The 14128-nt window shown below is 44.3% G+C and overlaps 1 protein-coding gene and 1 pseudogene across 1 annotated transcript; both read left to right on the forward strand.

The window, feature by feature from the left end:
- Window positions 1–1687: 1687 nt before the first annotated feature.
- tmem14ca (transmembrane protein 14Ca) lies at window positions 1688–3451 on the forward strand. Its single transcript, XM_048969627.1, has 5 exons — window positions 1688–1925; window positions 2205–2326; window positions 2483–2584; window positions 2693–2780; window positions 3290–3451. The coding sequence occupies exons 2-5, from the start codon at window positions 2251–2253 to the stop codon at window positions 3345–3347; spliced, it is 324 nt and encodes a 107-aa protein (XP_048825584.1). The 5' UTR covers window positions 1688–1925; window positions 2205–2250; the 3' UTR covers window positions 3348–3451.
- Window positions 3452–11276: 7825 nt separating this feature from the next.
- Window positions 11277–13613, forward strand: LOC125749072 (kinesin-1 heavy chain-like; annotated as a pseudogene).
- The last annotated feature ends 515 nt before the right edge of the window (window positions 13614–14128 follow it).

Here is a 14128-nt window from a genome sequence, read left to right on the forward strand (position 1 = left end):
TAGAAACAGAAATACATAAATGCGTGAAAACGAAATGTCACGAGAAAACAGTGACGCGATAGATAGATTTAAGTTAAATTAATACTCCTGGCGAAGTAATGTTGTGCATGTTAAAGCTTGCATACTTCTACAAAGAAAAAAATGAGTGTGTGTGCATGCGTGTGTGCGTGCATTTATGTCCCCACAATGTAATAAAAACCTGCTATTTTTCGGTCCCCACAAGGGGAGACTCGTGTTTATAAAATCTGTGACTGCAATGGAAAATACCAAATAAATGCCAAACGTCATACATTTTGTTTTGTTATTTATGGTTAAGGTTAGGGCTGGGTGGGGGTTAAGGTTGTCTTTGTTGAGATTAGGGATTTGCCTGTAGAAATGAAGGGACGGTGCCTACAGACATATGAATTCAAACGTGTGTGTGTGTGTTAGAGAGAGACCGAGAGAGAGAAAGAGAGAGAGGGGGAGAGAGCAGACATATTCCACTCTTGTAACTAATAGACACTGCATTCTTACTTAATCTTTTAAAGTTAGTATTTTGAATTTTGTAGACATCACTAGTAAAATCTCGAGTATGAGCGGCGCTTGGCTAAGCAGAGTATATGTAATATGGACAAAACATGTAAAAATACGAAAAGGAAGCTCAGATATTGCGCACAGGAACGGTGCAGGAAAAAAAATAAATTATGACTATTAGCATGGACGGTAATCCAAACACTTTCATTTTATTTCCACTTAATCTGGGGTATACACACTGGATACCAGGATGCCACTCCTCTTGTGAAATTTATTGTTCATATTCCATGTATTTTCGGTAACCGCTTATCCTATTCAGTATCGCTGGAGTCCAGAGCCCATAGGAAATCAGAATACCCGGATGAAAGGCCATGATAACACATGCGAACTGGGCCAGGGTGGAGACTCGAACCCTGATCCCAGATGTGTGAGGCAAAAGTACTAACTACTGGGCCACCGTACTGCGACTGTTCAACCTCACTTTAAGAAAAATACCGGAACCCTAGGGCGTTTCAAATAGGAACGGGTGCGAAAAATCCAACAGGTGTCTACAGATATACTGTACTAGCGCGCGAAATATATATTGGCCGTTCATTCTCTGTGAAGCGCAGACAACTCATAATTGGTCGTTTGGTGCCATCTAGTGGCAGGCCGGCATAATTATTCGAAAGAGAAGCGTATTCGTGGCTTTTTTAAATTTTCATTTGAATAATAGGTATATCATCTATCTATCTATCTATCTATCTATCTATCTATCTATCTATCTATCTATCTATCTATTTGTCTTTCTGTCTGTGTGTCTTTCTATCTATCTGTGCTACATCCACTTTTAGTAAATTGACACTTGTGTCACCTATTTGGAATATTATGTTGCATGCGAATGCTAACAGGATAAATTTTATGTCCAAAGGTGAGTCTAGAAATATCCATAAAAATCCACAAAGCTTTCTACGCCACTGGCTAAATGCATGCTTATTAACTCTGATAGAAATTTAGAGCTTGTTGCCAGTTTCATGACTGGTGTCTGGAGTTTGGCCAGTCAAATCACCCAAAGGGAGCGAATCACCTTTTGTTAGCCTAACGGCATTTTGAAGTAACTTCTTCAAAATGTGGTCCCGTTTACGCCTTAGCGTCCGTGGAAACAGATTCGCGACGCGTCATGTGTTCGGCAGTCCCCTCGGTGGTTGGACGACCAAAACAAACCCGGTATTTTTTTTCAATAACTCTGAGTGATGTTAGAAGTTAAGTTGTTTCCACCCACCGCAATATAGCCGGAGTTAGACCTCCTTGTATACATGAATCAGCATTTGTTGTGCGTTAATCTAGGGGAAGCACATGTGGGTCATACTCTGTCACTCCGTGATCTTTTAAGCTCACCGTCTGACCGTTTCACTGAGGAGCGAAGGAAATCGGTGAGATGGAATGTTTTTTGTCAACTAATTAATTAACCAGTAACTCAATCATAAGCATTTTTTATTTTAATTTCTAATCTTTGTTAGTAAAATGTTTTCGACGCGGTTTTCATAGCGTATACCAACCTGCCTCCGTACTTTATTACCGTCCTCCCCGACAGCCGATCGTATAAATGGAATCTATAATGATAATGTCTGTGTACAGTCAGCGTCTTGCACTTAAGTAATTTTACTTGGATACTAGTTAACACTTAACTAACATTCACTTTTTTCCTGTAGGCCTGTACAAATAAACACGCAGAGTATATCTCTTTAGAAATTCAAGATGTCCACGGACTGGGCTGGGTATGGTTACGCTGCCCTTGTTGCTTCTGGGGGAGTATTTGGTTATGTCAAAGCAGGTACGTCACATAATGTATTTTTTAACCTATTTGTGCTGTTTGGCTGGGTGCTTCTTGCATCCCGTTTTGGAGATTAGGAAAGCTGTTATAGATTGGGGCTCCAGTAATCGCTCTGTGTCTTTGCGGCTCTTCAGTGCGATGTTGCCTCCCCCCCAGGTAGCGTGCCCTCCTTGGCTGCAGGTCTTCTCTTTGGCAGCTTGGCTGGCGTTGGTGCCTACCAGATGTCTAGTGACCCAGGCAATATATGGCTGTCCCTAGGTGGGTGGACTTGTGCTTGGGAAGCCTCATATTCAGGGAAATTCTATGAATTGCTTGTTATTGTCGTGAATAATTAGCATAATAACCTTCAAGTTCTTTGTTTAACAGCCACCTCAGGAACCCTGTCTGGAATCATGGGAATGCGTTTTCTAAATTCCAGGAAGTTCATGCCTGCTGGACTCATAGCAGGAGTGAGGTAACGAACCTCTGTACTCGCAGCATGTTGCCAGATTGCTCTCTTCTCCGCTTTGTTCACAAAGAGCCGTACTGATGCGTGCTGTACCACTGCAGCTACAGTGACAGTTTGCCTAAATTCATGTAGTCAACAGTATCCACTAAGAATGTGATACACTTTTAAGAGTTTTTTACTAATAAATTATAGATTTCACCTATCCCATCTTGATTTATGTGAAACACACAGATAGTTGTACAGGTCAGTGCCAGCTTGGGGGGTCATAGAGCTAGGTCAGCCAGTGTGCAGTGCCCTAACTGGGGGTTTTCTGGCCTTGGGATTTGAACCAACAACCTTATCAGAGTCCAAACCCACTGAGTGACACACTGGCTTCCAAACATGGTTACACCATGGTAAAACACAAGGCCACAAAGAGTATCTGAAGACAGTATTGTTGCAGTGTGCTGATGTTGTGTAGTGTAGCTGTGTAAAGTTCCTGTAGCTAATGCTGTGATGCCTTTTTCCCTATGCAGTCTTCTGATGGTCGGAAGGCTTGGGGTGGCCCTGTTGCAGAAGCCCCGCGAACTGTGATGGGAGCCAGTGAAGCTGTGTTAGCAGATCGGGATCTCCACCATTACTTCAAATTATGGAAACTCTTTTGTAAATAAAAAAATGAATAAAATAATTTTAAAAGAGTATTGAAATTTTGTGAATATAATTTGAATTAAGCATATGACATTGGGTCACTTCATGTCAAAGTTAAACAGACTGTTTTGTTCTGCGGGTCAGATTTCACTTACAGTTTCCTATAAACATAATATGCAAACATTATTCTAAAAGCTATAAAACCCACGTAAGGCCCCCAGGAAAAGGCTAGAGATTCACTAGTCAGCCAGTTTCTTCTCTTCCTGCACTGTTGTCTGCTAAGCTAGATAACTCTGTTTTTTATCTGCCTCTGCTGTGTTGATAAAGGTGTGGTGCTGGTCTCTCCTTGGGAAGCTCAGTCCACACCTAAACAGGGCCGTGTTTTCTGATAACAAATGATCTTAGTGAATAATGAACAGGATAAAAGATGTAGGTAAAGAGTGAGTATCGTGAGTGTTTCCCAAAGCCGTTAGTCATCTGAGATTTAACAAACGATCTTAAAGTGCCGTACTTCAGCTTCTCCCCAGTCACACCACCAAGAAAAGCGCAGGCTGTCGGTAATAGAAACATTACTGTATTTCACTCATCAGATATATGTTATATAGATGTTATATCAAACATGCAAATGTAATTATAATAATAATGAAATGAATAGGGGCGGCATGGTGGTGCAGTGGTTAGCACTGCTGCCTCACACCTCTGGGACCCGGGTTCGAGTCTCCGCCTGGGTCACATGTGTGTGGAGTTTGCATGTTCTCCCCATGTTGTCGTGGGGTTTCCTCCGGGTACTCCGGTTTCCCCCCACAGTCCAAAAACATGCTGAGGCTAATTGGCGTCGCTGAATTGCCCATAGGTGTGCATGTGTGAGTGACTGGTGTGTGAGTGTGCCCTGCGATGGGCTGGCCCCCCATCCTGGGTTGTTCCCTGCCTCGTGCCCATTGCTTCCGGGATAGGCTCCGGACCCCCCGCGACCCAATAGGATAAGCGGTTTGGAAAATGGATGGATGGATGGATGGATGAAATGAATAGGTAAAACATCTTAATAATAAGGTGTTCAAAAATAAATGTTAATAAAATAATTACTGCGATGTTGAGCAGCATAGCACACAAGAACAAAAGCAGAGCAGGATTAAGGGGAAAATTTCAGACACCCCACCCCCAAGGACTTGTCCAGGCACCAGAATCAGCTTTTCCACATGTCCATAGCACACTGTATAACAGTGCATGTTCTTCGGTGTGCAGTGTTATACCCCCAGCCATGGTTTGTGGATTCAGCACTGGAGTCGGGTCAGCAAGTATTAGCTAAGAGACCTGCTGTCTCCCAATAACCAGCCACCCGCAAACTCCCAGCGTACTCCCAGGCCACTTGGCGACAATGTCCGTAAAATGTCCTTGATGGTTGCATATCACGTGGACCCTAGTGCGCAGAGACCTTTTCGATGGGTGCAGATGGGATTCAAATGGCTCATTATTTCACCCCAGGCCAACCTATATATCTCTGTTAATTGTTTATTACTGAGATGGTCCAAGGGGTTCATATCTGCATGCAGTGATTGATTAGCTTGTTATGTACTAGGGTTGTGCTTTATTCCATTCATGAACTGGAATTCGAATTGAATTGGCCACACCCTACAGTATGCTGAATTGGAATTTGAATTTAAATTTTAAAGAATCATTTCAGTTTAAAGAAATCAAATGCAGTCACACAATACAGGAATGTCATTTAATTTAACAAAAGATAAACTATAAAAGGAAGTTTGCAAACAAACATCATGTTGGCTTGAAAAAGCTAATCAGATCAGTTTGGCTGTTGGTGGTTCCGCCCACTTTTTCAAACCTTGAGTTGGAGTCACTCATTGACCAAAGATTGGGGACCCTGCCAAAAAAAGTGTGAGAGTGGCAGCACTTTCAATTTTCCCATTAAAGTCAATGAGTGAATTCTGATTGACTGTTGGTGGCTCCCATTGAATTTGAATAGGTGAAATTTGATTGGCTGGAGGAAAGGACCTGGGTTTGTGGACGTCCACCAATTGTAACCAGTTGCTTCAGTGTGACGCCATAACTGTGTGATTGAAGTTTAGTGAGTGTAAGATTGGCAGCTGTTTGAAAGTCCTCCCAGTCAATGGGAAAACGGGATGTTCGATGGGACATCCCAAGAAGTTGAGGGTGAGACAGCTTAGAAAAGCACAAGGACACTCTACCTGTGATGCCCGGCCCGTCCGCTCCTTGTGTGTGCCACGCCCCCGCAGCTTACCCACGTGTTCGTTCCTGATCGTACCCAGCTGTGTCCGTTTACTTGGATTAGTCTCTGTGCATTTAAGTCCTGGTCTGACCTGTTCCCGTTGTCCGTCATTGATGTTAGTCGGCATAAGATGTGTTCAGTCCTGAGTTTCCCCATTAAACCCCCGTATACCCTGAATCCTGCCTGTTTGCCTGCTTTCCGCTCGTTCGCCGACCTGTGCGATCACCTGCGTCCAGCAATATCGTGACACTACCACTATAGGACAAAGAAGTGTGGATATATAACTATAGGAAGAGAAGTGAATAGAAAATGGGGGGCAGAGAAGGAAATGATGAACCATATGTTACATTATTAGCGAAGTTAGCAAAAGATTCGCCAAGTTAGCATGAGGAGGGATGCATGGGTTGCTAAATCTGCTGTGTTTTGTTCTGGCGAAGCTCTTAGTTAATTGGTCATTCTGATTTTTAATAATGCTGTAAGGTATGTTATTTTCATCAAACATTTATTTGTACTGTTATTTAAATGTGTTTTCTCTTAGAAAACACATCTCTCTGTCTTCCAACTGATTATAGGTAGAAATACATGTCAAACTTGGAAATGTTTGTAGTTCATGCAAACATAACCAGTGAGAAAAGTGCTTTTCCAAGATTTTTGACTGGGTGAAATTTAAGGGGATTTGGATTCAAAGTTGCAGCCTTGGTGTGGCCATGCGAGTTAGCAATGGGGGAACCAAATAAGCAAAGGGGGGTGCCAAGTTAGCAAAGGGGGGGGGGGGTGCCCAACAGGCAAGTGGGTGCAAATTTGGCAATAAGGAAATACCTATGGGGTACCAAGGATGCCAACTAGTCAAGGTGGCTGACAAGCTAGAAAGTCATGCTGATTAGGCAAGGGGGCACCAACCTAAAAAGGGTTGCCAACTAGGCAAGGGGAGTGCTAAGTTAGCAAATGGATGCCGACTAGGCAGGGGCTGCCAAGTTAGCAATGGGGCACCTACTTTACAAGAGGGGCGCCAAGCTAGAAAGGGGCGCCAATTAGGCAAGGGGGCGCCAAGCTGGAAAGGGGTGCCGACTAGTCAAAAGGAACAGCAAGATAGGGAGGGGCGGCGACTATACAAGGGGCGCCAAGTTAACGAAAGGGCGACGACTACACAAGGGGGCGGCAAGTTATAGGGGCACCGTCTAGGTAAGAGGGATTCCAAGTTCGATAGGGTAACTGATTAGGCAAGGGGGCGGCAAGTTAGCAAAGCAGCGCCAAGTTAGAAAGGGGCATCAATTAGGCAAGGGGGCGCAAAATTCGAGAGGGACACCAACTAGGCAAGGGGGCAAAAAGTTTGATAGGGGCACCGACTAGGCAAGGGAGCGCCAAGTTATATAGGGGGGCACAGACTAGGCAAGAGGGGCGCCAAGATAGACAGGGGCGCCAACTAGGCCAGAGGGGCGCCAAGTGAGATAGGGGGCGCCAACTAGGCAAGAAGGGCGTCAATATAGACAAGAGGGGCGCCAAGTTAGATAGGGGGTGCTAACTAGGCAAGAGGGGCACCCCCTATCGAAGGAGGGTATACACTAGACAAGGGGAAGCAAAATTCAATAGGGGGCGTCGAACAGGCAAGAGGGGTGCCAACATGGGCGAGAGGGGCGCCAAGTTAGATATGGGGGCGCCAATATAGACAAGAGGAGTGCCAAGTTAGATAGGCGCGCCAACTAGGCAAGGGGAAGCAAAATTCGATAGGGGGGCACCGGTTAAGCAAGAGGGGCTCCAATATAGGCAAGAGGGGCACCAATATGGGCAAGAGGGGCGCCAAGTTAGATAGGGGGTGCCAACTAGGTAAGATGGGAGTCAATATAGACAAGAGGCAAGCCAAGTTAGATAGGGGGCACCAACTAGGCAAAAGGGGCACCAATATAGGTAAGAGGGGCGCCAAGTTAGATAGGGGGGCGTACACTAGACAAGGGGAAGCAAAATTCAATAGGGGCGCCAATATAGTCAAGAATGGCGCCAAGTTAGATAAGGGTGCACACACTAGGCAAGAGGGACACTAATATAAGCAAGAGGGGCACAAAGTTAGATAGGGGGGGGCGCCGACCAGGCAAAAGGGGAACCAATATAGGTAAGAGGGGAATCAAGTTAGATAGGGGTCCCAACATGGGCAGTAGGGGCGCCAATATAGGCGAGAGGGGTGTCAAGTTAGATAGGGGGTCGCCGACTAGGCAAGAGGGGCACCAATATAAGCAAGTGGGGCGCCAAGTTAGATAAGGGTGCACACACTAGGGAAGAGGGAAACGAATATAGGCAACAGGGGCGCCAAGTTAGATAAGGGTGCACACACTAGGCAAACATATATTCGATCATAACTCCAGAACCAAAGGTCGTAGACACTCAGAACCTTCATCCACCAGGTATAATTTGAGGTCGCTGAACACGGCAGACGTGGTTTCATGTCTCTACGACTTACCGTTCCGGAGATATAGCAATTTTAAAGTTTTGATTGATGATTTCGAAAACTTTAACAATCATTGTACGTGGACGAACCTATCACCGATCGGTACGATTTAGCGCTATACCCTAACACTAACCATAACCCTAGAACCTAACCCTAACCATACCAAGTATGGGGTCACAATATATGACACCAAAAAGCTACACCATTTGACTTAGGAATCTCCCATATCAATTGGTGATAGTACGATTTAGCCCTATAACCTAACCCTAACCCTTACCCTCAAATTGGATCACCCCGGGGGTGGTAGTGGGGTTTTAGCCCTATAGCCTAACCCTAACCCCCTTCCTTTCTCCAAGCCTAACCCCAAGACCCCTTCCGAAACCCTAAGGCCCACTTTCCTATCCCTAAGGCCCCCTTCCCTAACCCTAAGACCCCTTTCCTCAACCTTAAGGCCCCCTTCCCCTAAAAATAAAAATAGATATAAATGTACTTACCTTTTTATCATTGCCATTATTTATAACAGTTGGCAGTCTGCCCTTCACCATCAGTCACCAGCGATCCAATTATAATTAAACTTTACAGGCGCCATGACTGAGATGGCGACTTTCATAGGATCTGGGCAGGATCAATGGCTTTCGCTGACAACTGTTCCAAAGACTAGACAGGTTCCTTACATTCAAAATGATAAAATGATCAAAGCTGGTGAAAAGAGGATGACAGACTGATTCCTTTTGTGGTGTTTTATTTTTAAAAAACCTATCTATTTATCTATCTATCTATCTATCTATCTATCTATCTATCTATCTATCCATCCATCCATCCATCCATCCATCCATCCATCCATGACCTTCCTTTCTTTGGCCACTGGCTCCATCTCTTCATTTGAGGTTCTGAAGTAGTTCGAAGCGGACTGGGAAACATATTCCATCCCATAATTACCTTAAGCTCCTCCCAATTTATATCTGAAATATATTCTGTTTCTTAGTATTTAATAAAAGCTGTGGTTGAGAGTAAAGTTTCATTTTCATGATTCCTGAAAAACAGGAACATTTTCAGTGAACATTTTACTATGATTTTGGTGAATACTCAGTCATATGTTCTTTTACCTCTTTTACATTTGCAAAGCATGGTGAAGGTACCACACATGCTAAAGGACAGATTAAGGTTCTTCAGCAGAGATTCATGCATTGAGATTCATCAGACAGGAATGGCTAAAGATTAGATTTAAATCTGTTTCTACAGAAGTTCTGGAAGGTTACAATAGAACGATATTTGCCTATGGACAGAGATCCTCTGGGAAGACCTACACGATGGAGGTCAGGATGTTTTACAGAAATATTGAGAATAAGGCTCACATTCTTCATTTAAAAGAATAATTTTGTATGAATATTTAATGCTGAATGTTTGTGAAATTAGGGTATCCTCCATGAACCCAATGGAATGGGCATTATTCCCAGAATTGTGAAGGACATTTTCATCTACTCCATGGATGAGAACCTGGAGTTCCATATTAAGGTGTAGACATTATTTTCCTACTCTTGATTGTATCACATTCCTTCATCAAGCAAAAGTTTCATTTACTGGCAAAGGGGCTTGATGAATTTTGTTTTTATTGCAGGTTTCATATTTTGAAATTTACCTGGATAAGATTAAGGACCTTTTGGATAGTAAGTTTAATTAAACTTGAATGATTTATATCATTCTTTTTTTGTTGGCACATACACTATATGGACAAAAGTATTGCGACACTTGGCCATTACACCTACAAGAACCTTTATGACGTCCCATTCTAAATCCACAGGCATCAATATGGAGTTGGTCCCCCCTTTGCGGCTATAACAGCTGCCACTCTTCTTGGACTGTAGGAATTTTTGCCCATTCATCCAGATGAGCATTTGTGAAGTCAAGCACTGATGTTAGTTGTGAAGGTCTGGTTCACAATCTGCGTTCTAATTCATCCCAAAGTTGTTCAATGGGGTTGAGGTCAGGGCTCTGTGTTCTTCCACACCAAACTCACCTAACCATGTCTGTATGGACCTTGCTCTGTGCACTGGGGCACAGTCATGCTGGAACAGAAAAGGGCCTTCCCCAAACTGTTCCCACAAAGTTGGAAGCATCAAATAGTTCAAAATGTCTTATGTTCTTGCTATCTTGGTGTCTCTCCTCTATCAAACATAACAGTTGGTACAATGCAGTCTTCCATCAATCAAACTGCCAGACAGAGAAGTGTGATTAATCACTCCAGAGTGCAATGGTGCCATGCTTTACATCACTCCATCTGACACATGACATTGCATTTGGTGATGTGAGATTTGCATGCAGCTGTTCAGCCATGGAAGGCCATTCCATGAAGCTCCTGGTACACAATTTTTGTGCTGGGATTAAGGCCAGAGGAAGTTTGGAACTCTGCAGTTATTGAGTCAACAGAGCGTTGGCAACTTAAATGCACTATGTACTTCATCACTTGGCAACTCTGTTACTTTATATGGTGTGCCACTTCGTGGCTAGGTGCTTGGTTTTTATTCGCCTGTGGCAATGGGTCTGAATGAAACAACTGAATTTAATGATTAAGAGGTGTGTCCCATTACTTTTGTTGACATAGTGTATAATTAGATATTCACCAGGTTTGGATTGTATTCAAATTTTTCCATATTGATACTAGTTTTCTTAACCAAAATTAAAGCTTAAAATCTTACTATATTTGTGGCTTCCTGATAGCTTTTTAAGATGAATTACCTGACTTTCAGATGTTCACTTTTTTGTATTTCAGTGTTAAAGACGAACCTGTCTGCACATGAAGTCAAAAACAGAGTGCCATACGTAAGCTACAGGTTTAGGGTTAAAGTGGTCTGACCATGCCAATGGTCTGTGGAAAGCGCCCCCTGGTGGACACGGGGGCACCCTCTTTTAATATGCAGCTCCCTCTGTCCCTAGGGCTGCACTGAGATATTTGTGTTCGTGATAAGTACGTGGCTCCTGCACAGCCGAACAAGGGACCCGCCTACCACTTTAACTATCGACTACATCACTCATAGGCCGGGTCACCCTAAAACAGTGATCCTGCTGCAATATTCGGTGTTTTTGTGTGGAAGTATGTGGGTCTGTATGCATGTGTAGTCACTGATGCCAAAGCAAAGTCATGGTGGACATGGGTCCGTAGGAAGCGTGATGATTTCCAGGTTGTCCAATAGGCATGAATGAGCATTGCTCATGGCGTCATAGCATCTTCCTCCTCAATGTGAAGCAGGAGAACATGCAGACTGACCAGAAGCTGAGTGGGAAGCTTTACTTGGTCGACCTGGCAGGCAGTGAAAAGGTGCATTAGCTAACCTGCCCCACAGCCCAACTTCACAAGAAGTAGTTCCCCCAATGAATGCTGGGAAGACGTGATGGCCTCCTCAAAAGACCTTGTCTTTTTCCCAATAGTGAGAAGAATAATAACATTTTCTATGTAAAGGCAAAGTAGGATACACAAAGTTTTTTATGATCTTTGGGTTATTTCTGAAGAAATTTCTAAACGGGGAACTTTTTCAGGAATTTTGAAAGGTTTGTTTTAAATGATAGCATTGGTGCATGGCGACCCAGCTGGATCTGGTACCACTCGTGTCTGCAGGTGAGTTAAACCGGAGCAGAGGGTGCGGTTCTGGATGAGGTGAAGAACATCAACAAGTCACTCTCGGCCCTGGGGTATGTCATCTCCGTGTTGGCCGAAGGCTCTGTGTCTTCTCCTCTGCTTTCACATCTGTCTGCGTGTGTTTGAGATGTATTTGGTTGGGTTTCCATTGCAGATGAACCTGGGATATTAGGCCTACCTCAATAAACAAACATCAAAAAACGAAATCAGATCTGATCGGTTTTGTTTGACATTAGGATTGTTGTGCTTCTGCCAAATTTTATGAGTGTATTGCTTCTTTTATTTATTTCCTTATCAAACCCTTCTGCCATATAGGGTTACGTTTCCTACAGAGACAGCAAGATGACCAGAATCCTTCAGGACTCCCTGGGTGGAAACTGCAGGACCACCATCATCATCTGCTGCTCGCTGTCCTCCTGCAATGAAGCAGAGACAAAGTTCACCCTCATGTTTGACCAAAGGTATGATCAGCTAGGATGCACTGTTAAAAAACTGTTCCATTCCAGATTGGAAGAAGTGCCCTTATCTATAACATTATGCAAGTATCATGCTGTTTATATGATGAAGCCAGTCATTTTTCATTTAAAAAATCCTCCCACAACCAAGAGGACCGAACCCTTATTTCTGTCTTCTGGGATGATATTTTAAGTCTGCTACAGTTTATTTGGCCTTCCGGCATGTCTTTCCAATTAATGGAGTGACCATTGCAAAGCTATCGCATCACTGGCGATGAAATGCTGTGATTTCAGGGCAAAGATCAACAAGAACACAGTGAGTGTGAAGGTGGAACTGATGGCCGAGCAGTGGAATTAGAAATATGAGTGGGAGAAGGAGAGGAGCAAGAACATGCTCAGCATCATCACGTGGCTGGAATGCGAGCTCAGCCGATGGAGGAGTGGTGAGGGCCTCGAAGGGGGCTGGTCTGGAGGGAGGTGTGGCCTGTATCATGCTTTTTGAAGGCCAGCAGCTGGGATGAGTCAGCGAGGTCTGGGTGGTCACCTGACTCTAGCGATCACCTGACTTAGGATAGCAACACCTGTCTTACTGCCTCCCTCCCCCTGGCAGGTGAAAGCGTGCCAGTTGAGGAGCAGTTCAACAAGAAGAAAACTAACACTGAGGCCTTGGCTCCAGACAACATGGGCATTTGCAAGGTCTTACCCTCCCCTGGGGTGCCAGGAATGAAGTTCAGTGACCTGGAGAAGGAGAGGTACGAGGAAGAGCTGAGCAAGCTCTACAAGCAGATGGGCGACAAGGTGGAGAGCGGGTGGAGTCATTAGTATGGTCAGGTAGTGGGGGATAGGTGTCCATAGTCAGAATGTGAGCGATCATGACCCTCTTGGCTCTGTTTGCACAAGACGATGAGATCAACCAACAGACCCAGTTGGTGGAGAAGCTGAAGCAGCAGATGCTAGACCAGGAGGAAGTGAGTGCATCCTGCTGGGTGCTATCATGCCAGACTTACAATTGAGCACAAAACATGGTTTCTTTGGACTGAATTGTTGATTTACTTTGACCAAGAGTGACACTAAGATTATTAAGCCATATAGAGGGGCCAGCCTTATCATTATCCTATGATAGGTTTTGTATCTTTGTGTGACTGAGGGAGGTACTCCAGGGTACAATCAACTTTCAGTTGGTTCCAGTGGCCCTGCCTCTGTATATGCCATTGACTTCAACTCACTCTTGACATCTCTGGGTCTCCCGTCAGCTGCTAGCTTCATCTCGCCGTGACCATGACCGACTCCAGGCAGATCTGAACCAGCTGCAGGTGAAGAAGTGAACAAGGTACTGTAGGCTCTAGAGGAGCTGGTCGTCAACTACGACCAGAAGAGCCAGCAGGTGGAGGACAAGACCAAAGAGTTCGAGATGCTAAGCGAGGAGCTCAGCCAGAAGTAGATAAGGACTAAGAGCTTCGTTTGAAAGATGGAGATATTGCCAGGTCCTTATGAATCTGATCACATCTGAACTGTTAACGGGGACCAGATGTGAGCTGTATGTTTAAGAACACAAACCCTACCATGTTATTTGTGCTTATACAGTGGTGCCTGCAGTTCAGGAACACTGTGGTCTACGAATAATATGGTTCATGACCAAAAATTTAGTGAAAAAAATGCATTGGATCATGTACAAAATTTGGTTGACGAACTAGTGATATGTCGGTCGTGAACGAAACGGCTCTTGGAGTCTTCTCTTTGAAGTGAAAGATCGGAGTTAGAGCCGCTTTTTTTCTTTTTCTATTTTTCTTATCAAGCCGCATTGGTCAACAACACGATGCGCGTCTGCTCTGAGCAGGAGGGGAGGGGCGGTGCTACTGGGTGCGTTCAACTTGGGCTTTAAGTCTTAAGTAGTCTTGCTCTCGTGAGGTTTTTGTACCATGTGACATGGTCATGGGTGGAGCCGGCTGAAGTCGG

Source organism: Brienomyrus brachyistius, chromosome 1 (genome assembly GCF_023856365.1).
Source record: "Brienomyrus brachyistius isolate T26 chromosome 1, BBRACH_0.4, whole genome shotgun sequence".
NCBI lineage: Eukaryota > Metazoa > Chordata > Actinopteri > Osteoglossiformes > Mormyridae > Brienomyrus > Brienomyrus brachyistius.

Coding starts and splice junctions, on each gene's coding strand:
- tmem14ca (XM_048969627.1), top strand. CDS start 2,251: ATGTCCACGGACTGGGCTGGGTATGGTTACGCTGCCCTTGTTGCTTCT. Junction 2,327..2,482: donor ATTTGGTTATGTCAAAGCAG/GTACGTCACATA, acceptor CCTCCCCCCCAG/GTAGCGTGCCCTCCTTGGCT. Junction 2,781..3,289: donor GGACTCATAGCAGGAGTGAG/GTAACGAACCTC, acceptor TTCCCTATGCAG/TCTTCTGATGGTCGGAAGGC.